The 25,204-nt window shown below is 42.9% G+C and overlaps 1 protein-coding gene and 1 non-coding gene across 2 annotated transcripts in view; one reads left to right on the top strand and one right to left on the bottom strand.

The window, feature by feature from the left end:
• STARD9 (StAR related lipid transfer domain containing 9) overlaps window positions 1–14,895 on the bottom strand; it is a 126,243-nt gene extending 111,348 nt beyond the window's left edge. Inside the window, 3 exon segments of the mRNA XM_065871712.1 lie at window positions 8,493–8,609; window positions 10,396–10,465; window positions 14,849–14,895. Coding sequence (XP_065727784.1) covers window positions 8,493–8,609; window positions 10,396–10,465; window positions 14,849–14,895 — 234 coding nt within the window.
• Window positions 14,896–15,640: 745 nt separating this feature from the next.
• LOC136119731 (small nucleolar RNA SNORA11) lies at window positions 15,641–15,770 on the top strand. Its single transcript, XR_010655692.1, has one exon. It is a non-coding gene; the product is annotated as a small nucleolar RNA SNORA11 (small nucleolar RNA).
• Window positions 15,771–25,204: the final 9,434 nt, after the last annotated feature.

Raw genomic sequence — 25,204 nt, 5'->3', positions numbered from 1 at the left:
CCAACAGCAAGCACTGTCAAGGATCTCTGTTCTTCAGATTTTTCTGAGTCTAAAAGCTACCCTTTAAAAATTCATAATCAAGTTTCCAGAGAGGGGGAAAAAATGAGTTAGAAGAAGCCAAAAGAATGACCTTATTCCTTTAAAATCCAGCCCATGGACATGCTTATAGAGCTGAGCAGCTGTGCTATTGGCAGAGGGAACTTACTGAAATGAAGCACTCATGGTAATCTCCCTTCCCCCACTCATGCCAGAAGAGCCCCATCCAATTATTGAACAAAAAGGCTTTTTCTTATAAACTTCTCTCCCTTCAACTTCTGTCTCCATCTTGGTTGGGAAGAAATAGCACTAGCGCTGGAATGTACACAGCTCTGCAAATATTCATGAGAAAATCCTCTGACGCCCACACGCTCCCCAGCTGCCCTAGCACATACATGCATTAGGGAAAGGGATGCACAGAGAAATTCATAGATGTCTATGGTTCTCCAACTTAGGCAAACTGCAAGGCCTCCTCAAAACGGGCAGCAAGATTCAAGAAGGCAGAGTGCTAACTTATCACTTATCCACTGAACCATAAATTGAATTATCAACCCAATAACCACTAACTGATCATTTAAGATGTGCAATACTGGAAATACAGAAATAAATAGAGCTGTGTGTGGTGCAGCATCTGAGAGCTTGCACTTTGGAATCACACAGTCAAAGGTTTAAATGCTGGTTCCATCACTTGGTTGGTGACCTTCAAGCAAGCTACTCAACCTATCTGAGCCTGCTCCTGTACCTAAATTGGAGATAATAATATTTACTGTAAAAAGTAATATACCCCTAACCCCTCTGTGAACTCTCAAATTCCTTCTCATCTTAGTTTCTTCTTCATGTTTGTCCCTCCTCTTGCTCCTCCAAGGTCCCTCTTCAGTTTCAGTAGCTCTTCCACCTTCTTTCCTCTTTCCCCAAAGCCTTCATTCATACTCCAAGTTCAGGAGATACAAAAGAAGTGACAGCCATACCCCTCTCCACCTCACCCTACTTACTTTCCGAAGCAGGAGATCATAGATCACTTGTCTTCATTTTATAATGGGTTGCAGTCCCCAGACAGAAATGCTGCTTCTGTGGCAGCAGTAACTAGCCCCAGCCTGGTCATGTTACAGAACCTATGATAACAGTCACTCAATACCTTCCCACCCCCATGCTACTAAATGGCAATAGTGTAATTTCCCTCATCTTGACGAGTACAGAGCCAGGGACAGGCCCAGTCTCAAGAACAAGATCTTTCCTTGGGATTCTCCTAAGCAGCACACTTCCTGCCCTGCAGGAAACTATGTGTTGCAGTTCCTGATCCTGTCACTAGAATAAGCAACAGGCATTTCCCTGCAACACCAAGCACAACTCTGGACCGGCCAAAAAGAAAAAAAAAAATCCTATTAACTACTATTTTTGTCTCTCTAGGCCTTCATCTTTAAAATACGTGCCATGATGGTCTCTAGCATTTCTTCTAACACCAACATTCTGGAATTCTAAAGTCAAACTATTTAGGTGCCACATATCCAGATTCAAAAACTCTGCACAAGTTACTCTTCATGTCTCTATAAACAATCCTCTGCAATTTAATCTGAAATCCTCTATTTTCTCCAAATGGCAATGAAGACCAGCTGGTTCTAATGCTCCGTAAACTATTAAAATCATCATGTTCTGTACCTGTAGAGCATTATTATTACCTGTCTTCCCGTCTCTGGAGCAACATTCCTTCATTAAATAATCACATGCAGAATGCACATGAGGTGCACTACACTGACAGTGGCTTTCCTCTTGGTTCCTGCAGCCAGCCCTTTAATCATTTGGGGGTGTGTGGGGTTTTCCTCTGAAGCCTCTCCAAGTTCCTAACAACCTCAAGCTGAAGTCCAAAACGAGAAAATACTCACCAAAGAACCTGTAACACAAACGCACATGCACGAGCGCACGCGCGTACACACACACACTCCTCCCCACCTTGCCCCTCGGCAGGGCTCTTTGGGGGTAAGCAATGGATGTTCTCTGTGTGTTGTTTGGTGTTCAGTGTATTATGGAGATGAAACAGTGTTAAAACAACAACAAGCATAATCACACTGCTGCTATAATTTCAGTTTTGAATGTGGTGGCTGTGGGGAGGAAATCTCTGCTCACTCACACGATATTTCGTCTAGAAAAGCTACAGGTTTTTTAACTATTGTGTTTTAGCCAAATAACACAGCATTTTAAAATAAAGATTCCCAGGAGAATAGAAGCAATTACGTCCCACAAGGGCTGGGTAGCTTTTTGTTCCTGACGCACTTTCTGTTGACTCAGTCTACACTTGTTTTGACAGCCACTCACAGTCCTTGGTGGGTAAAGCTGAGCCAATGCTCCTCATGGAAAGTTTTACAAACATACAATCACCCAAACACAAAATGCTTGTGCAGAGGACTCCCGCTCCAACAGATGTTCCTGACCAGGCGGAAGGGAGGGAAGTTAATTTTCCAAGTGGAGCATGCTGATCCCAGAAGGGATCACAACCAGATTCAAAGAAGATTTTCAAATCTAGTTCAGCTCTTAGAAAGAAGCATGGGCCTCACTTCTCTTGTACTGTGATAGTGGTAATCACAACAGGGACCCAAGCCACAGCACTCATGACCTCACATTCCACTCTTAGCTGTCAAGCCCTGGGCTGAACACTTCACATCATTATCTGTTTCCTCTTCACAGTAACTCAAGTTGAAAAGACTAGGACTCAGAGAGGTTAAGTAACTTGTCCCAAAGTAAGCCAGCTGGTAAGTGGCTGTGCCTGAATTCAAATCCAGGTCTAACTTCAAGAGAAGAAGCCGATTAATATAGATTCAAGGCAGATAAAATGCAGGTCAATTTTTAAGAAAAGCCTTGGCTGCAAGTCCAAATGTTAATAAAGACTGAAAACACAATTAGGTCAGTAACGACCTCCCTTAAGAATGGGACGCTGGGGACTTCCCTGGTGGTGCAGTGGTTAAGAATCCGCCTGTTGGGCTTCCCTGGTGGCGCAGTGGTTGGGAGTCCGCCTGCCGGTGCGGGGGACACAGGTTCATGCCCTGGTCCGGGGGGATCCCGTGTGTCGCGGGGTGGCTGGGCCCATGGGCCGTGGCCGCTGGGCCTGCGCGTCCGGGGCCTGTGCTCTGCGACAGGAGAGGCCCGTGTACCGCAAAAAAAAAAAAAAAAGAATCCGCCTGCCAATGCAGGGAACACGGGTTCGAGTCCTGCTCCGGGAAGATCCCACATGCCGCGGAGCAACTAAGCCCGTGTACCAAAACTACTGAGCCTGCGCTCTAGAGCCCACGAGCCACAACTACTGAGCCCATGTGTCACAACTACTGAAGCCTGCGTGCCTAGAGTCCACACTCCACAACAAGAGAAGCTACCACAATGAGAAGCCTGCACACCACGACAAAGAGTAGCCCCTGCTCGTAGCAACCAGAGAAAGCCCGCGCACAGCAACGAAGACCCAAAACACAGCCAAAATAAATAAATTTTTTAAAAAAATAGGATGCTGATGACATCAGGGTCATGGGGTAATGGACAAGTCAGGTAGTATAATCCCCTGCTAGTCCCCATTCACTATAACCTTTTCTCTCTCTTTCCCTTCACCCTCTCTCCTCAACTTTCCATCTCTTCCTTTTCCTATATCCGTCTTTTTACACTGTAGTTTAGTAAAGAATATGAACTTTGCATTCAGATGATCCTCTTTTCAAATCTAAGACTCATTTTCTTATTGTGTGACTTCGGGCAGATCATATCGCTCTTATCCTAAATTTCCTCAACTATAGAAGAAGAATAAAATCTTCTACCTTTCAGGCTGTTGAAGGGATTAAATTAGATAATATGCATAAAGAGAGGACCAGGTCACTAGCAGACTAAATGAGATTTGTTTAATTTTGAGAGTCAGTGAGGCTTGGTGGACACGACATAGAATTTAGAGCCGGACAGTCTTGGCTTTGAATCCCTGCTCTACCGCTTACTGGCTAAGTGACTCAGGCAAGTCTTGTAGCCGTTCTGTGGCTCGGTTTCCTTATCTATAAAATGGAGTAAATAATATAGGGGTAATAGATTTTGGAAGAAAGTCAAATGAAATGATAAACACTTAGAGTCTATAGATATTTAACAAGGAAGCTGCCTCTCAGCAGAACTTGCAGTAGCCGATTTGCTCTCTAGAGGCTCATATTTGTTGACACCTGATCTATGTGTTCAAGCGTGTCACCACTAAGGACTGGGAAGTGCTAGAGCACAAAGGAATTTTAATCTTGAACCTATCTTTTGAGGCTGTAACATAAACATAAAGACAGGGAGGTAGAGTGGTACAATGCAATGCAAAGGCCACCACAGCAAGCAAGGGTCCAGTCCCACTTTGGCATTAACTGCCTGTATAAGACCATGTAAGTTACACGCTGTATCTGGAACAGGAGAGCGTGGCCTAGATGAGTGGGCCTTGCCTGGAAACATTTTTCATTGTCACGATTGGGACTGCTACCGGCACCTAATGGGTAGAGGCCAGGGATGCTGCTAAAGATCCTACAATGCCCAGGACAGACTCCCTACAACAAAGAATTAACCAGCCAAAATATCAACAGTGCTAAGGTTGGGGAAGCCTGGCCTAGATAGCTGCTAAGTTCCCTTCAAGTTCTAATGCTCTAAGAGACTACGAGGAGAAAGCAACACCAACACTGAACATGTGACTTCTTGTCAACATCCATCAAGCAATGCCTTATGATGTTGCTCAAAATCCCCCCAAGGCCCGTGGGGAAAATTTCCCCTCGGATATCTGGATATTCTGAAATCAGTGCTGTTCTTCTGAGGGTGATGACAGTCCTTCCTTCAAAAAAGGAGGCACAGTCCTCCAGGGACTTGGTCCCTTACTCTGTGCAATTAGAGTTGGTGTTTCCAAAGCCGTGAGGTTTCTTTAGGGCAAGAAGATGATGTAAATGAGTCTGAATAGATCAGAATGATACATGGTACACACAACAGCAGAGGTGAATATCAAGTATTGATACATCATGCTAAGTAAGCCAGACTCAAAAGGCTACATACTATTTTATTACATTTATACAACATTATGGAACAGACAAAACTGTAGGGAAGAAAACAGATCAGCAGTTGCCAGGGGCTGGGTGGGTAAGAACAGTCTGACTACAAAGGGACATGAAGGAATTTGGGGGATGATGCACTGTTTTATATACTTATTGTAGTGGAAGTTATACAACTGTATGTGTTTGTCCAAACTCACAGAACCGTACACTGTACACTAAATGGTGAATTTTACTGTACCAAAATTATACTTCAATAAGACTGGCCCCTTTCCCCCCACCCGCCAAAATATGATCACAAAGACAGTAGAGAGGATTGCTGTACTTTGGGAGAAGATGAAACAGATGACATCTAAATGCTTCCTTATGCCAAGTCCTATGATTCTATGATAATCTGCCTTTCCTATCCCTGGTGACCTCAGAGCCGTAATGATTAGGATTAAGACTGGGCTCCAATTTCTGTGTCAAAGTGATGAGTCCCTCCAACCAAATCATGTGGATGTGAGTCTTGCCACCATTCTGGGACCTCTGGCCCTTCTCCAGCCTGTGACAGAGATTCCTTTCCTTCCCTCTCGTAACCTGACCAATGAGTGCCTTAGACAATTAGTAAACAAGCCAGAATAAACCTTAGGAGACACTGGTTTTATCTCTCTGCACAGGCTTCCTGTCCAAATGCCATTTGATCTTTCCATTGAACTTCAAATCGGGCAACAGAAAAGGAATCATATTTATGAATTCCCCTCCTCTATGGGCTTCTGGGTTTCCACTAGGTTATTTTTATACACTTAAGCTACATAAATATAAAAAGTGAGCCTCATACCAAAATTATACCTGGGCTTGCTGATATATAGATATAGATATGTAGTTTTGTTTTGTTTACACATACTTCCCAGATTATCTATCAAATGTTACACAGGGCTTCCCTGGTGGCGCAGTGGTTGAGAGTCCACCCGCCGATGCAGGGGACACAGGTTTGTGCCCCAGTCCGGGAAGATCCCACATGCCGCGGAACGGCTGGGCCCGTGAGCCACGGCCGCTGAGCCTGCGCGTCCGGAGCCTGTGCTCCGCAACAGGAGAGGCCACAACAGTGAGAGGCCCGCATATCGCAAAAAAAAGAAAAACCAAAAAATGTTACACAAATTAGTTAATGTTTCTTATGTACAGAACAGTCCTAAGTATGCTATGGTCAAGAAGGATGGAAAGAGCCATCAGAATGCTCACACTTTCTGCTAATAGAAAGACCACTGTCTTCGATACCACAAATACTGTCACAACGGCGAACTGCTTTAGGAGTCCCATGCTCTTATTTGAGAGTCACTTCCTCCCCTGGCTCTTCTTGGAGGATCTTAGTGGAACAATACAAACAGCAGTAACCAGATACCTCATACCTGCTTGAGTGCTGGGATAAAAGTCAAGGGCCACAAGATAAGCCTGGACCTGCCAGTGCCCTCATCCTCCAAAGGATGGAGAAGACTTGGTAGGGGCCAGGTAATACCCACACTGCCCCTTTCTGCTGAGCATTTATAGCAAACACACTGTGACTACAAAAGTGGGGTGCTCGGGCTTCCCTGGTGGTGCAGTGGTTGAGAGTCCGCCTGCCGATGCAGGGGACACGGGTTCGTGCCCCGGTCCGGGAAGATCCCACATGCTGCAGAGCAGCTGGGCCCGTGAGCCACAGCCGCTGAGCCTGCACGTCCGGAGCCTGTGCTCCACAACGGGAGAGACCACAACAGTGAGAGGCCTGAGTACCGAAAAAAAAAAAAAAAGTGGGGTGCTCATATTATAATAGAAGGGACCCACTGAAACAACAAATCTCACAGTGGTCTAGGGTCTTGTTTCCACATGTTCCCCTCAAAAGGGATGGATGAGGAATTATACTTCCATGGTTTAGAATTATCCAATCATCTTCAGAAGTCTGTATCAGCAGAAAATCAGTACAGGCAGACCTCGGAGATGTTACAGGCCCGCTTCCAGACCAACACAATAAAGCAAATAATTGCAACAAAGCCAGTCACATGAATTTTTTGGTTTCCAAGCGCATACAAAAGTCATGTTTACACTATACTGCAGTCTACTAAGTGTGCAATAGCATTATGTCTAAAAAACACTGAACATACCTTAATCTGAAAATTCTTTAAGACTAAAAACTGCTAACCATCATCTGAGCCATCAGTGAGTCACAGTGGTGACATCGAAGATCACTGACCGGGGATCATCATAAAAAATATAATAATAATGAAAAAGTTATAAATATTACGAGAATTACCAAAATATGACACAGAGACACGAAGTGAATAAATGTTATGAAAAATGGCACGGATAGACTTGCTTGATGCAGGGTTGCCACAAACCTTCAATTTGTAAAAAATGCAGTATCCATTAAGGCAATAAAGCAAAGTGCAATAAAACGAGGTATGCCTATGCTGTCCTCCAAGTCACTCAGGCTTGATAACATTGTTTCTTTGGCATAATTAGGAAAAGTTTCACAAAAGACTAACATACTTAGCAGAAAACACACTTTGGCTTTTTGTTCAAAGATGTATGCACTGATAGGCAATGGTTGCCTAGGGTTCTCCCCCAAATTTTCCCATTTTCAATGTTTTTTTCCTAAAGACATATTCCTCTAGTATTCTCTTTCACAGGTAAGAAAGAACATCTGAAAGGCCAAATAAATGATTTTTCTAATTTTAGAAAGGACCCTGGCAGCTGCTAGGATGAGGACTATTGTCTGTGGTCACAGACTTGAATCAGGCAAGGCTTGCTGGACGTCATGGGGACTAAATGCATGACCTTTGACAGTGCTCCAACCAGGACAAGGCTGCTGCTTCACAGAAACAGAAAGAAGTCCTGTAGACCCACCTGGCCAGACCTGCTGCCTCAGAAACTTATGGGAGAGCTAATCAGCAGGAAGGGTGACCTACAGCACCAGCCAGTACAGGCTTGGCTCATCCTCTCAATCCTCAGCAGATGAACAGAATTCGCCTCTTACATACATTCCAGGCTGGCAGACTAACTGTCCAGCCCTTTACACTCAGCCTAGGAGCACAAGCCTAAGAATCAAAGAAGATACCAGTCTCTACGACTCATGGGCCCTTCTGCTGCGTACAACACAAGGTCAAGTTTGAGGTGAGCCCATTCACCTACCACAGGAGCAGAACATTGCCTGAACTACCTCGTACCCATCTGAATCAGACGGAGGTCCAAGCCTAAATGGACACTAGTCAATTTCCGTGCCCTCAACAAGCAGTCTTTTCTTATCTCCTTTGCTCTTTCTGCAACTGATGCCTCTCACTACCACTTCCCAGGTCAAAACATCATTAGTTTCTGACCAAACTACCGTAAGTAAGAAATAGCCAGGGCCCAGATTCCATGTTAATTTCCCAATAACTATCCAATTATAAAGAGCTGGGGAGAGTGAAGGAAAAATGACATTACCACATCCTGAGATGCATGCTGGGGGTCCTCTGGGTTGACTGACCAGTAGCAGTAATCAAAGCCAAATGCCACAACCTTCTCCCGGGAGTCGCCAAAGCCACTGGGTCGACCGTCCACCTAAAATCAAACATAGGATCCAGTGTCTTCTCTACTATAATATCAGAATCTGGCCAGTAGCACTTGATTCCTCTCTGCTGTAGCTAGAGATACCTGGACTGATCATGAGAATCTTTATCATATCTACCTGAAAAAGAAAAAGTAACCTTTGTCTTCATCTTGTTAGGTACAATGAAGCCCCAGAGAATTAAATGCCTGTCTATCATACTATCACATATCAACCCACATACAAACCAGCCCTATGAGGCATAAGACAGCTTGGGAGAAAAAGCCTTTCCTTCTCTGGGCCTCTTCTTCTTACTGTCATTTCTTCTCTAAGTATTTCTGTAGAAGATACTGGTAGTACATGCGTAATTCAGTCCCTGGGCCTGACAGGCTCTATCAACCTAGGGCAAACACAGAGGTCCTTGGGGTATCCACCCCCAGTGAATGAGAAAGTATGTTGGACAGAAGAGTTAGGACCACTCCAACTGCCCAAGGTAGATGAGGGCAGAGCCTGAGCTTAGAACTGTACTGACCTCTAGGTACTGGGGAGAATGGCACTATTCACAGAAATGCCTATCTTACTATTTAAAATTTAGACTCTGGACAGGGAGAAACAATCCTTTGAACTAGGTACCATAAGCCACAATAGAATGAGGCTGCCAGAATGACTAAGAGATTCTTAGTGGATAACTGGCCTCAGTGAAGTAAGCAGTCAGCGAGGTGTGCAGGGGGCAGATTAAAGTTTGATCTTGGCCAGAATTTATTCTTAAGAACCAAAAATATGGGCTCTCAGAACAAAGCAGCTGAAGTGATTAGGCAACAGAGACATAAATAAGAGCAGAGAATGAAAGGTCTTTTGTCCCCGGGGAGCTCCTGTTGAAAGTCTGGCAGGCTTCTCTTTCAGCAGAGAGCTACTGACAAAAGGAAACAGATCACATCAGAGGAGTAACACAAGAGTGGGCATGGCTGGGGGCCCTGGGATCCAGATAACTCTCGTCCTACAAGTCAGCTTCCTCAGCTCTCAGGAATGCTGAGTACCACCTGCAAGCTGACCACAGCAATAGTCACATGGCCGGCTGCCCCGTCCCTCTCCACTGCTCAAGGGCCATTTGTTCTTTCAAAAGAATCCCTTCCACTTCCGCTGGCCTGGGAAATGGAGGAATGGGATGGAGGAAATTAGCCCTAGGAAGGGGTGAAGGGTAGGGGAGGAAGTTGCCAGTATTTGTCCAATTGTGACTCAAAGATCAGTCAGATCTGTAAAAGAGAATTTGTAGCAAGACTCAGGCTAGTGACCGACTCTCTTCTGAGATCTAAAGTCTCTTACTTCTCCTTCACTACGGCCAAAAGAAGAGTCCTGCATTAGCAGATGCATACTAAAAGCCCTGGTAATGCTTCTAGATGAAGTGATATCCAATAAGAGACTTGAGCCGAAGTCTAATTGGTGGTCGAGTGAGTTAAATATATGCATGGATAGTCCCCAGCATGATTCCAGTTGGCCACAGCCCCCATAACACTCCTAGTGTTTACTTTCAGAACAACTACTGACCAGTTTCCAAAACAGCTGTACCCCATTTGATAGAACTTGGGCTGCAGCAGCCACATCCCTGGAACTTCTTTCCTGCTGTATTTTTATATTTTCTTTGTGGTTGCTCAAAGCTCTTCCCACAATTCCCCTTACATGCCCTTCCCTCTCCCAATCCCCCTCTCTAAACACATTCGCATACCCACCTTCACCCACAGAAGCCCTGTAATAATACTAGCTCCTCAATGAAAAGAAAAAGGAAAACAATTTCAGGCTTACCTTTAAATTCCTGATTTTTGCCACTTTGCCATCAACTTCCACAATAATTCTTCCCCCTTCTTTGGTCTCCCTAGAAACAAAACACAACCCATATGAGAAGAAATATTGCTTCTTTAAGTTAATCAAGAAAAGAGGCACTTCCTTGGTGGCACAGTGGTTAAGAATCCACCTGCCAATGCAGGGGACACGGGTTTGAGCCCTGGTCTGGGAAGATCCCACATGCCGCAGAGCAACTAAGCCCGTGGGCCACAACTACTGAGCCCGTGGGCCACAACTACTGAAGCCCGCGCGCCTAGGGCCTGTGCTCCGCAACAAGAGAAGCCACTGCAATGAGAAGCCTGCGCACCACGACGAAGAGTAGCCCCCGCTCGCTGCAACTAGAGAAAGCCCACACACAGCAACGAAGACCCAATGCAGCCAAAAATAAATAAATAAATAAATAAATTTATTTTTTTTTTAAAAAAAGAAAGAAAAGAGCAGCTGAGAACAGCGCTATTGGGACAAAGTGTTTCCCTACCGCTGTCTCCATAACTGGGGTGTCCGTCTCCATTAATGGCTATCAGCATCATATCAAGCAGTCCCCTAGTTGGCACACGTCCCTGGATTATTAGAATTTGGCTTGGGAACAGTGAAGAGTCACCGTTGTTGGGCACCCTCTATGTGCCAGGCACTGTATTAAGTAGAGTATGTACTATACTTCATCTTATGCAATCCTCTTAACACACCCTCCTGACATAGCTTCCTAACATATCTTCATTTTTTTCAGAATGAAGACCAAGGCTGAGAGAAATTATGTAACTTGTCCAAGGTCACACAGCTAGCAGTGGCAGAGCTGAAATTTCAACCCAGATCTGTCTAACCACAAAGCCATATGACTTAGAAATCGGGCTTGGAAACCATGGAGAATATCCTCCGCTCAGCACACAGCATGGCATCACTTCTCATTTTCTCTGATATTCTGAGCACAGAAAATAACAAAAAAGGTTTTGGAGTCCTCTCTGTTGAGACCTGAGAACACGCTTCCCAAATCCTTTCCTTATGTCTTCCTAAATCAGAATGAGAGCCAAGATCCTTAAGCATCTTCCTAAACTTGCAGTTCTGCAGTAACACTGCTAACAACTATCCAACCCCTAAATTCACTTTAAGGGGCTTAATCCATAGGATCCATATACCTTAAGGCCAAAATGAATGGAATACACTCCATTCTAGATATGAAATCCTTTTTCACAACATAAAGAACTTTAGCTAAAGTGCTTAAGGTCAGAATGTTAATAGATGAGAGTTAACTCATTGGCACTTTTTCTACTACAAAGAAAGTTATCAATTAAATTACTCCTGGCCTGAGACCTGAAAGTTGAGCAGATATATTCAGTCTCATTTTTATCTTTCCTCAGGGTTTCCAGGATGTGACCTTGAGGATTTGGGGGCTGGAGGATGGCAAGGGGTGCACAGTGAGACAGGGGTCTTTACATTTAAGATTTTTTTTTTTAAACCTATCAGTGTGTTTAGGATAAAGCCCTGGATAAAAAATTTCCCTCTCCCAGGTGATGACATTTCTGTTACTTAAATTTCCTCAAGGCCCTGATGCTCTTTCTTTCACATTTCATACAAGACAGTACTTAAGGCAGCAGGGATATTCTTTGTCCCCCAGGATCATAAAATTACACCTCCTGCCCCCAGCCCTCAGCTCTCCTAAAGAAAATCTTTCATCTTTGGTGTTAAGATAATTTTTTTTCCTCTCTGCATTTAAAAGTAGGTTTTACTCTCCCTCCACCCACTATAAAATACACAGGTTATAGTGAATTTGCACAATAAAGAAAATAAGGGGGACAATATGCAATAACGTTTACAAATCTATTTAATTTTTTAAAGTAAGCCCTTTTTTGAGGATTTTTCTAGGACTTTTTAGCATAAAGCAGCCAAAAGAAAAAAGGGTCTTGAACTTGACCTCTTGACAGAAAGATATGACACTAAAGGTGGGTGAGATGCTGCCCCTCCCCTGCCTGGACCACTGCCACTGGTAATCTAGTGGTTCCAAAATATTCTAAAACAAAATGAGGACAAATTAAAGTTGAGCAGAATAGAAAGAAAGGGCACCAACCTCAACTGGGCAGCGGACTGCACAGAGCTCATAGGAAGTCTACGGATGTCTCTGGGTCCTGAATTCTACCAACAGGCATTCATTTGTTAGGGTTAAAGATTTTGCACAGGAATAAATCCTCAGTTACACGGTTACTCCTAAGACAGTGTTTCTCAAAGTGTGGTCCACAGGTTACCTTCATCAGAATTATGGGAGAAGGTGGGGCTAGTTAATTGGAACTCCTGTTAACAACTTGCATTATAACAAGCTTCCCAGGTGGACTGTATGTCTCCTATAATTTGAGAATCACTGCCCTAGAGGAGAAAATAACCAAGCCATTTCCACTGATCTATTCATTTGTAAAACTTAAAAAGACAGCTAAGAAGAGGGAGGAATAAAAGCAGCTGTTAAAAATTATATAGCTAGCACTTTACTGGACACTTAAAATGAGCCAGGCTCTGTTCTAAGTATCTTTAATATACCCTTTCATTTGATCTTCACAAAAAAACCCATTAAAGTAGTTACACTATTTCACAGATTTAAAAAGAAGAGCACAGAAAGGGAATACAGTGCATGAAAAGTAACTTTTGCCAGAGCAGCGGCTAGTGTTCCAGAGCCTACAGTATTGGCAAAAGAAAACATGTTTTCTCAATGATGGATGATTTGGGACAAACAAGGGGCAGCATCTTATAATGAGACATGGATTTTCTGATTATGGGAAACAACTGTGAGGTAAAAGGGAGGGCACCAAAGCCATTTCCCATATTATCATTTTACTGATAGTCTATTCTAGTCCTACTGAGCAAACAGGCATCTGAGAAAGAAGTCCAACTTTTCTGTTATCTCAGGAAGGAGCGGCTTGGTCTGGTGAAAGGAACTCGGCTCTTACCTACTTTTAGATCTTAAACAAGACCATTTTCTCATCTGGAAAAATTAAGAATGGAAGCTTGACCTCTAAGATTTCTTTCCAAGTACCACATAAGATCCAATGACTTTGTTAACTGAGTCTGTGCCTGCCAAAGAGTTCCAATATGTGCCTTCAGGTCCCAAACCACATTCTGCCAGCTTTATCTCCTACTACTCATCTCCCTCCACACACCCTCTCCTCAAACAACTGAAACTTTTCTGTTTCCTAACAGCCTAAGTCCTTCGCTCTCAGTGTTCTCACGGAGTGCTCTTTACACCTTCTCCACCTGTCAGCAGACTCTAGCAGCTCTTTTAAAAGTGTTTGGGTTCAAGCACCAACCCTTCTGTGAAGCCTTCCCTGACTTTCCAAACCTATGAGTGGAAAATCAGTAAGAAGGGAAAGAAATTATGCGGCTGGACCCTGGATGCCTCAACCGCTGAGAAGTGCAGGATCAGATTCACGCATGAAGAAATGGGCACTGACTACGTTGCGGGAAGGGGTTAAAACAACTTCCCCTTCTTGCCAGTTCTGCTGTCGAGCACCGAATGAAACCACCATCTCTCTGAGCCTCCGTTTCCCCCTCATACCTTACAATCTGCTTTCCTCCACATCTTCACAGAGAAACCCATGTGCACACAGGCACGCACACAATTCTGCCCCATTCCTCACAGGTACTCCAGAGCCACCAAGGAGACAGGAGACCGCCCGATCCCTCTCCCCCTTTCCCAGCCCTTCTCGGTGTACCCAGGGAGAAAGGCCCACACCATGCATCAAGAAAGAGAAAAACAAATACCGTATGCTAACACATATATATGGGGAAAAAAAAAGGTTCTGAAGAACCTAGGGGCAGGACAGGAATAAAGACACAGACGTCGAGAATGGACTTGAGGACACGGGAAGGGGGAAGGGTAAGCTGGGATGAAGTGAGAGAGTGGCATGGACATATATACACTACCAAATGTAAAATATATAGCTAGTGGGAAGCAGCCGCATAGCACAGGGAGATCAGCTCGCTGCTTTGTGACTACCTAGAGGGGTGGGATAGGGAGGGTGGGAGGAAGGTGCAAGAGGGAGGAGATATGGGGATATCTGTATACATATAGTTGATTCACTTTGTTATGAAGCAGAAACTGACACACCATTGTAAAGCAATTATACTCCAAAAAGGATGTTAAAAAAAAAAGACTTGAGCCGCGGTCCCTCAAAACTCCTGCTGGCAGGACTCCAGGGACACAGGCTAGGCCACCCTGAGGCCATCCACTAACCGCTACCCGCCAGGGCACTAATCGAAAACCCAACCAGATCGAGGCTTTGTCCCGCCAGGCTTTTACAGTTTCCGGACGCTGGACCCTTGGGCCACTTTGTGTCTGATTTCTCCGCGCCAGAATCACTGGAGGAGAGGCGAGGACCTCGCCCTCCTCTCAGCTCATTTGACGCCTCAGGCGCCCCCTCCCTCCCAGACTCACCTCTTGCTGAGGGGCCGGACTCTCACGGCCACCCGCACGTTGGCCATCCCCTGGGCCAAGGCTCAAGTCCCGCACGTCGGCCCAGCTGCAGCATCCCCAACGCCAGCCCCAAGCCGAGCCCCAGCCCAGCCCAGCCCAGCCCCGCCTGCCCCACGCGCCTCACGGGACAACCCCGCCCATATGCGGGCGGATGCCCGGCCGCGACTGTGCCTGCCGAACCTCAGCCAATCCTGGACTGGAAGACGCCCGGGCCGCCCCGCCTCGCTCCTCCCACGCGCCTCACGGGACGGCCCCGCCCACGAGGGCGCAGGCTGCCCGACCAGGGCGGTGCCTGCGGAGCCTGGACCAATCCTGTCGGGGGCGGGAGGGCGCAGATCCTGGCTGGTTGGGGCCGGCTCCCGCCTATTGGGAACTAGCTTTTGTTCTCCCACCGTGCGACGGTGGTATAAAGTCGAGTAAGTCCGTTAAGTTTTAGTTTACCGACAGACTACAAAGATAGTTTACAAAGTAATTTGCTAAATACTTTTATTCGTTGCGTTCGCCTGAGCTGTCAATTCAGTGGTTAAATTTTAGCAGAAATGAAATGGGGAACGCCGATGTTTTTGCAGTTCCCTGCAAAGGGCATCGCCTTTCTTTGAAGAGGCACGGGAGATGAAGGAGTTTAGAGTGCTCGCAGGCGAGCTTCTCTTGGTCGTGCTGGAAGCTCATAGCCACCCTGACAGAGTTCGTGATTGTGGCGGGAAGACTATCGGACCGAACTGGTTCATTAATTAATCCAAGAAATAGCTACTTGGGGTGTGCTCAGAGCAGGGGGCCTGAAGAAATGGCTCGTGTGTTTACAACACACCCGACAGGAATCTAGGTTCATTGTGAGAAGGGGCACAAAGCTTGTGGCCTTCCTATGAGCAAATACCCAACACGTGTTCCCCTGCACCTCCACGTGGCTGCTGGGCAGGACCAGTGCGACAGGGCTCAGTATTGGAAGGAATGCTACGGTATTTAGTGGGGGAGTTTGCCACCTAGAGCCTGTCAGGTCCACGCGTGGGTGGGCCATGAGTGTCTTACAGACATAAAGGCTTCGAACCTCTCTTTTAAAGGAAAAAAAAAAATAGATTCCAACTATGTGCCATTCTGGAAAAGGCAAAACTATGGGGACAATAAAAAGATCAATGGTTGCCAGGATTTGGGGGGAGAGGAGAGATGAATACACAGAGTACAGAAGTTTTTATAAGCGGTGAAAATACTTTGTATGACATTATAATGATTTTATGTCACCATACTTTTGTCCAAACCTGTAGAACGTGCAACACTATTCATTTCATTAAAGTGAACCCTAAGATGAACTGGGACTTTGGTGATTATGATGTGTCAGTGAAATTCATCCTTGGTTTAAAAAAAAAAAAGAACACTCAGGGTAGACGTTTTTGGCAAACCTTTTGTTTCACTTTTATATATGTATACATATTATATATGTGTGTGTTTGTTGGATTGTGATGTAAAATGTACCTTTTAGATCAAAAAAGTTTGCAGGCCACTGTAGTTAATACTGGCAAATAAAAGCACAAATTAATCTAAAAAAAAAAAAATAGCTACTGAGTACTAAGGCCCTGAGGATACAGTCCCAGCCTTCATGGGAATTAGAATCCACAGGGAAGGGAAGAGAGAATAAACACATGAACATATAATATGTCAAAATGTGCTAAATGCAATTTTTTGGAAAAAGAACGGTGAGGAGATTCAGTAATGATCTCTGTGTGTATGTAGGAGGAAAGGTGCTACTTTGTATAGGATCTTCAGGAAAGGCATCATTGATTAGGTGACATGACTAGGTTTGAATGAACTGTGGGGTGGGGAGTGACTTGCAGGTATTCATTTATGTATTTAACAAATATTTTCTAAGTAATCACCTATTATGACCAGGGACATAGCAGTGAAGAAAACAGGCAAACCTCTGACCTCATGCAGCTTGGTGAGAGAAACTTATAATAAGTAAGACAAATTAAGTAAACTGTATATCAGATTAGCTAAGGAGTGAAAAATAAAGCAGGAAAGGGGATGGGAAGGGAGTAAAGGAGAGTGTTGAAACTGTAGATAATATGCCCAGGGAAGACCTCCTTGAGAATGTGACATTTGAGAAAAATCTGAAGGTTGTAAAAGAGTCATGCTGTTATGTAAAAGGGCAATTTCAGACACAGGGAACAGGCCAACGTAAAGGCCCTGAACTTGGAGAAAGCCTGGAATGTTAGAGGAACAACAGGAAAGCCAGTGGAGGTAGCATGGAATGACAGCGGGGGAGAGTCATAGAGGTAGCATGGGACCATGGTAAAGCCTTTGGATTTTATTCTAGGTGAGCTGGAAAGCCATTGGAAAGTGTTAAGGAGAAAAGTAAAATCATATGATGTACATATTTTAAATGATTACTCTGGCCACTGTTTTGAGATTATTCTGAGGAGTGGCGAAGGATGGAAGCCCAAGAGGGATCAGTCAGGAGGCTATTTTAGTATCCAGGGGCAGTAATAGAGTCACGGTGAGCCTTTGATTTGTATGTCAGGCATGTTCCAATAGTAGTTTACCTATCCAGTCTCCTTTCTCATCTATTTGAAAGGACCCACCCCTAGAGTATTGGGACAGCTGGTTTACAATTCAATTTGCCTGGAACCCTAGGCTTCTGAATGGCTTCTCTACTCACTGTGCTTTGCAGTGGAAAAAATGGCTGTATTAGGGAAAACAGTATGAAAGTTCCTCAAAAAATTAAAAATAGAGCTACCTATGATCCAGCAATCTCACTTCTGGGTATATATTCAAAGGAAATTAAATCACTATCCCAAAAATATATCTGCATCCCCATGTTCACTGCAGCATTATTTACGATTACCCAAGATGTGGAACAAACAACCTAAGTGTCCATCGAAGGATGAATGGAAAATTTGATATATATATATATATATACATCTCAAATTGTATGTGTATATATTTATATATATATACACATACAGTGGAATATTACTCATCCTTAAAAAAAAGAAGGAAGTCCTGCTGTCTATGATAACATAGATGGGCATTATGCTAAGTTGAATAATTCAGACAGAAATATCCTGTATGATCTCACTTGTATAAGTATCTAAAAAAGACAAACTCATAGAAGCAGAGAGTAGATTGGTGGTTGCCAGGGCTGGGGTTGGGGAAAATGAGATGTTGGTCAAAGGGTACAAACTTCCAGATGTCAGATAAATAAGTTCTGGGGATCTAAAGTGCAGCAGGGTGACAACAGTTAACAATGCTGTATTGTACATTCGAAAATTGCCAAGAGAATAAATCTTAAATGTTCTCACCACCACTACCATCACCAAAAAAATGGTAATTATGTGAGGTGAAGGATGTAGTAACCAATATTAATGTTTCACAATATATACATGTATGAAATTATCATGTATAATTTAAACTTCCACAGTGTTATATGTTAATTATATCTCAGTAAAGCCGGGGGTGGATGGAAAGTATTGCTGCATTAATATATTTCTATCTTGGGAATTCCCTGGCGGTCCAGTGATTAGGACTCCGTGCTTTCACCCTGGTCAGGGAACTAAGATCCTGCAAGCCACATGGTGCAGCCAAATATATATATATATTTCTATATTCAGGTTGGAGAAGTCAGCATAACAATATTCTGTATTTTTAGTTATATCACTCATAAGTATTTCAATATGTGTCTTTGAAAGATGAGGACTACCTTTTTAACATAACCATAATACCATTATCACAACCAAAGACATTAGTTTCTTAACACCATCAAATACTCAGCATTCAAATTTCCCTGATTTTCTCATAAGTTTTTTTAACAGTCTCTTTGTTTGAATCAGGATCCAAATACAGTGTGATTGATATGTCTTTTAATCTTTTATTGAGTAGCTTCCTTGTCCCTCTCCTTTTTCCCCACTGGCATTTATTTGTTTAAGAAACCAGGCAGTTTTCCGGTAAATTTCCCACAGACTAGTTCTGCAAATTAATCCCTATGGTGATATTTAAATGTTTTTCTGTCCTCTGCATTTTCTGTAACTTGGTAGTTCAATCTAGAGCCTTGATCAAGTCAGTCGGTACCTGTATTTCTTTTTGTGTTATTTGCAGTCACTAATGAGCATCCTCTGAGTTAATTAGATCATCACTTCATTAGGAGCTTAAAGGTTCTGGACCCAATTTCCAACGTGGGGCTGGGGGGCGGTCCCCACAACACCAGGCAATTCTCTAACACCAGCTGGGTGTCCTACAATTCAATTCTGACACTATCTACTTAGAGATAGCATCAGATTCCACAGGTTGAGTTCAGTCTCACAAGATTGCTCTCCACTTTTTTTTTTTTTTTTTTTTTTTTTTTTGCGGGCCTCTCACTGTTGTGGCCTCTCCTGTTGCAGAGCACAGGCTCCGGATGCGCAGGCTCAGTGGCCATGGCTCACGGGCCCAGCCGCTCCGCGGCATGTGGGATCTTCCCGGACCGGGGCACGAACCCGTGTCCCCTGCATCGGCAGGCAGACTCTCAACCACTGCGCCACCAGGGAAGCCCTGCTCTCCACTTCTGACCTCAATCGTAAGCCCATGTTTGTTACCTCTTCTTCTGACCCACTGGCTATAGATTAGAGATTCTGACTGTCTCTTCCCTGGGCACAATTAATTTGCTAGAGCAGACTTCAGATCCCAGTCGAAAATCCAGGTTGTTACTTTTATTGATACTTCTGACCTTACTAGCTATAAAATCAGAGGTTCCTACAACCCCCTTCTTGGGTTTGACTTATTTGCTAGAGCAGCTCACAGAACTCAGGAAACCCATTTACTCACGAGATTACCAGCTTGCTACAGAGGCTATTAAAGGATATAAATCCACAGCTAGTTCAAGAGATACATAAGGCAAGCTCCTGAACAAAAGAGCTTCTGTCCTTGTGGAGTTTGGGGCCCTGCACATGATACATAGAAGTGTTCTGGTCCCCCAACCTGGAAGCTCTCTGAACATTATCCTTATGGGGTTTTATGAAGGCTTCATTACATAGGCATGGATGATTAAATCATAGGCCATTGCTGATTGTTTAAACCTCCAGCCCCAGGAGGATTGTTTAAACCTCCAGGATTGGAACTAAAAGTTCCAATCCTCTAATTATATGGTAGCTTCTCCTGGCAACCAGGCCCCATCCCTCAGTGGGTCAAAAAGTCACCTCATTAACATAACAAGAGACACCTTTACCAGACTCATCATTTTGGAAATCCCAAAGGTTTTAGGAGCTCTGTGCCAAAAGTGAGACAAAGACCAAATATATATTTCTTACTATAAATCACAATATCACAAGGTTACAAAGTGATAAACTCCAATTTTATCCTTTTTCATTTATGTGTTGACATACTTATAAAGAGCAACTTTTCTTCATCAACTGAGGGACAGGTAGCATAGTAAAGGCAGGACAAATGCTTGTTTCAATTACTAGTTTTCAAAATAAGTTGGTTCCCTAGCACTTTCCAAAGGTGGATAATGAGCTGTTGTTTTTATTAACATTACTGTAAACTCATGAATTTAAGCATATTTTGTTTGCTTCAGCCAACTGCAGTTACTATTCTTTTTTTTTTTTTTTTTTAATTTGGCTGTGCCGGGTCTTAGTTGCGGCATGCAGGATCTAGTTCCCTAACCAGGGATCGAACCTGGACTCCCTGCATGGGAGTGTGGAGTCTTAACCACTGGACCACCAGGGAAGTCCCTGCAGTTACTATTCTTTTTTTTTTTTTGCGGTACGCGGGCCTCTCACCGTTGCGGCCTCTCCCGTTGCAGAGCACAGGCTCCGGACGCGCAGGCCCAGCGGCCATGGCTCACAGGCCCAGCCGCTCCACGGCATGTGGGATCCTCCCAGACCAGGGCACGAACCCGTGTCCCCTGCATCAGCAGGCGGACTCTCAACCACTGTGCCACCAGGGAAGCCCAGTTACTATTCTTGATAGCCAAAATCATCCCAACTTTGGCCAGTGGGAGCCTCACTGACTTTTGACTCAGCTTCAGTAATCTTTGCTAGCTTCCTTTATTCCTGACGTGATAAGCAGTTCCAGGTGCCTCTTGAACATGTTCCAAGTGTGCTATCAGCCTTTTCTTCAAGGATTTCTGGTTCCTTTTAGGTCTCTATTTTATTTTTTTTAATTAAAAATATTTAAATGAGGTATAATTGACATATAACATTATATTTGTTTGTGTTAGGCCACAAAATAAGTCTTAATAAATTTAAGAGGATTGAAATCATATCAAGCATCTTTTCTGACCATAATGGTATGAAACTAGAAACCAATTACGAGAAGAAAACTGGAAAGTTCACAAATATATGGTGATTAAACAACATGCTACTGAATAACCAATGGGTCAAAGAAGAAATCAAAGGAAAAATTTTAAAATATGTGAGACAAACAAAAATAATAAACATAACAAAATTTATGAGATGTAGCAAAAACAGTTGTAAGAGGGAAGTTCATAAATGCCTACCTTAAGGAACAAGAAATATCTCAAATAAATGTCCTACATTTACACCTGAAGGACTAGAAAAAAAAGTTCCAAAATTAGTACAAGGAAGGAAATAACAAAGATCAGAGCAGAAATAAGTAAAATGGAAACTAAAAAGACAACAGAAAAAAATCAGTGAAACTAAGAGCTGGTTCTTTATCAAGATTTTCTGAGTCGACAACCTATTAGCTAGACTTACCAAGAAAACAAGAGAGAGGACTCAAATAAATAAATTCAGAAATGAAAGAGGAGACATTACAATTGATACTACAGAAATACAAAGGATCATAAGAGATTGCTATGAACAATTATATGCCAACAAATTTGAAAACCTAGAAGAAATGGATAAATTTCTAGAAACACACAACCTATCAAAACTGAAATATGAAGAAATAGAAAATCTGAACAGACTGATTACCAGTCAGGAGACTAAATCAATAATCAAAAACCTCCCAACAAACAAAAGTCCAGGACCAGACAGCTTCCCTGGTGAATTCTATCAGACATTCAAAAAAGAGTTAATACCAATCCTTCTCAAATTCTTCCAAAAAATAAGAGGGAACACTCCCAAACTCACTTTACAAGGTCAGCATTACCCTGAGGACACCACTATTACAGACCAAATTACAGACACCAATTACAGACCAAATTCCTGATTAACATGGATGCAAAAATTTTCAACAAAATAGTAGCAAGCTTATTTCCACAATACATTAAGAGGTTCATACACCACGATCACATGAGATTTATTCCAGTAATGCAAGGATGGTTCAACATCTTCAAATCAATCAATGTGACACACCACATTAACAAAAGGAAGGATAAAAATCATATGATTATCTCAATAGATGCAGGAAATCATGTGACAAAATTCAACATCCTTTCATGATGAAAACTCTCAACAAATTAGGTATAGAATGAATGTGCCTCAACATAATAAAGGCCATTTATGACAAGCCCACAGCTAACATCATAATCATACTCAAAGGTGAAAAGCTGAAAGCTTTTCCTCTAAGATCAGGAACAAGAAAAGGATGCCCACTCTCACTACTTTTATTCAACATAGTATTGGAAGTCCTAGCCAGAGCAATTAGGCAAGAAAAAGAAATAAAAGGCATCCAAATTGGAAAGGAAGAAGTAAAACTGTCACTAATTGCAGATGACATGATATTATATATAGAAAACCCTAAAGACTCCACCAAAAAAACCTCTTAGAACTCATAAAAGAATTCACTAAAGTTGCAGGATACAAAATCTTGCATTTCTATACACAAATAACAAACTATTAGAAAGACAAAAAAATTTTTTAAATCCCATTTACAATTGCATCAAAAAGAATAAAATACCTAGGAATAAATTTAACCAAGGATGTGAAAGACCTATACACTGAATACTACATTAATAAAAGAAATTGAAGAAGACAAATAAATGGAAAAATTTTCCATACTCATGGATTGGAAGACTTAATGTTGTTAAAATAACTGTACTACCCAAAGCAATCCACAGATTCAATGCATTCCCTATCAAAATTCCAAAGGCATTTTCACAAAAATAGAAAAAAATTTTCTAAAATTTGTATGGAATCACAAAAGACCCTGAATAGTCAAAGAAATCTTGAGAACAACAAAGTTGGAGACATCATACTCCCTGATTTCAAGCTATATTACAAGTCTATAGTAATCAAAACAGTATGGTATTGGCATAAAAACAGACACATAGATCAACAGAACGGAATAGAGAATATATGAAAACAGAGCCAAGAATATACAATGGTAAAAGGACAGTCTCGTCAATAAATGGTGTTGGAAAAACTGGCCACATGAAAAAGAATGAAACTGGACCATTATCTTATACCATACACAAGAGTTAACTCAAAAAGACATGAACATAAGACCTGAAATCATAAAATCCCTAATAACATAGGCATTAAGCTCCTTGACCTGAGTCTTTTCATTTTTAATACATTTATTTATTTATTATTTTTTTAATATTTATTTTTAATTAATTTATTTTTGGCCTTGTTGGGTCTTCATTGCTGCGTGCAGTCTTTCTCTAGCTGCAGCGAGAGGAGGCTACTCTTCATTGCTGTGTGCAGGCTTCTCATTGAGGTGGCTTCTCTTGTTGCAGAGCACAGGATCTAGGTGCACGGGCTTCCATAGTTGTGGCATGCGAGCTCAGTAGCTGTGGCTCGCAGGCTCTAGAGCGCAGCTTCCTTAGTTGTGGCACATGGGTTTTGTTGCTCCACATGTGGGATCTTCCCAGACCAGGACTTGAACCCTTGTCCCCTGCCTTGGCAGGCAGATTCTTAACTACTGCGCCACCAGGGAAGTGCTTGACTTAAGTCTTGGTGATGATTTTTAAAATCTGACGCTGAAATCAAAAACAACAAAAGCAAAAATAAACAAGTGGGGGCTTCCCTGGTGGCGCAGTGGCTGAGAGTCTGCCTGCGCGGACTCGTGCCCCGTTCCGGGAGGATCCCACATGCTGCGGAGCGGCTGGGCCCGTGAGCCATGGCCGCTGAGCCTGCGCGTCTGGAGCCTGTGCTCCACAGGGGGAGAGGCCACAACAGTGAGAGGCCCACGTATCGCAAAAATAAAATAAAATAAAATAAAAAATAAAATAAACAAGTGGGACTACATCAAACTAAAAAAGCTTTTGCACAGCTAAGGAAACCATCAAAGAAATGAAAAAGCAAACTACAGAATGGGAGAAAATATTTGCAAATCATGTATCTGATAAGGGGTTAATATCCAAAATATATAAACAACTCATACAACTCAATAGACCAAAAAAAACCCACCAAAATCCAAAAAACAAATTCAATTAAAAAGTGGAGTTTTTAAATTAAAAATGAATAGACATTTTCCTTAAGAAGACATACAAGTGGCTGACAGGTACGTGACAGATGGGCAACAGGTACATGAGAAGATGCTCAACATCACCATCATCAGGGAAATACAAATCAAAGCCACAATGAGATTATCAGTTCACATCTGTTAGAATAGCTATTATTAAAAAAAGCAAGCTACAACAAGTGTTTGCAAGGATGTGAAGAAAAGGGAACCTTTGTGCACTGTTGGTAGCATTGTAAATTGGTGCAACCACTGTAGAAAACAGTATGGAGGTTCCTCAAAACTTAAAAATAGAACTACCATAGGATCCAGCAATTCCACTTCTGGGTATCCAAAGAAAACAAAACCACTAACTCGAAAAGGTACATGCACCCCCATGTTCATTGCAGCATTATTTACAATAGCCAAGATATGGAAACAACCTAAGTGTCCATTGATGGACAAATGGATAAACAAGATATGTTACACACACACACACACACACACACACACACACACACACTGGAATATTACTCAGTAGTAAAAAAAGAATGAAATCTTGCCATTTGCAGCAACATGGATGGACCTCAAGGGCATTATGCTAAGTGAAATAAAACAGAGAAAGACAAATACTCTATGATCTCACTTGTGTGTGAAATCTAAAACAAAACCAAAAACAAACAAAAAAATCAAGCTCAAAATTAAGAAAATAAATAAATAAAAATTTAAACTTAAAAAAAAGAAAGAAAAAAATCAAGCCCATAGATACAGAGAACAGATTGGTGGTTGCCAGAGGTAAGGGGTAGGGATGGGAGAAATGGGTGAAGGTGGTCAAAAGGTGCAAACTTCCAGTTATAAAATAATCAAGTCGGGACTGCCCTGGTGGTCCAGTGGTAAAGAATCTGCCTTACAATGCAGGGGACGCAGGTTCAATCCCTGGTCAGGGAACTAAGATCCCACATGCTGCAGGGCAACTAAGCCCGCACGCCACAAGTACTGAGCTCG

The sequence above is a fragment of the Phocoena phocoena genome, chromosome 2 (genome assembly GCF_963924675.1).
Source record: "Phocoena phocoena chromosome 2, mPhoPho1.1, whole genome shotgun sequence".
In the NCBI taxonomy this organism is placed as follows: domain Eukaryota; kingdom Metazoa; phylum Chordata; class Mammalia; order Artiodactyla; family Phocoenidae; genus Phocoena; species Phocoena phocoena.
The sequence above is the reverse complement of the archived record's forward strand: the minus strand, read 5'-3'. Positions and strand labels throughout refer to the sequence as shown.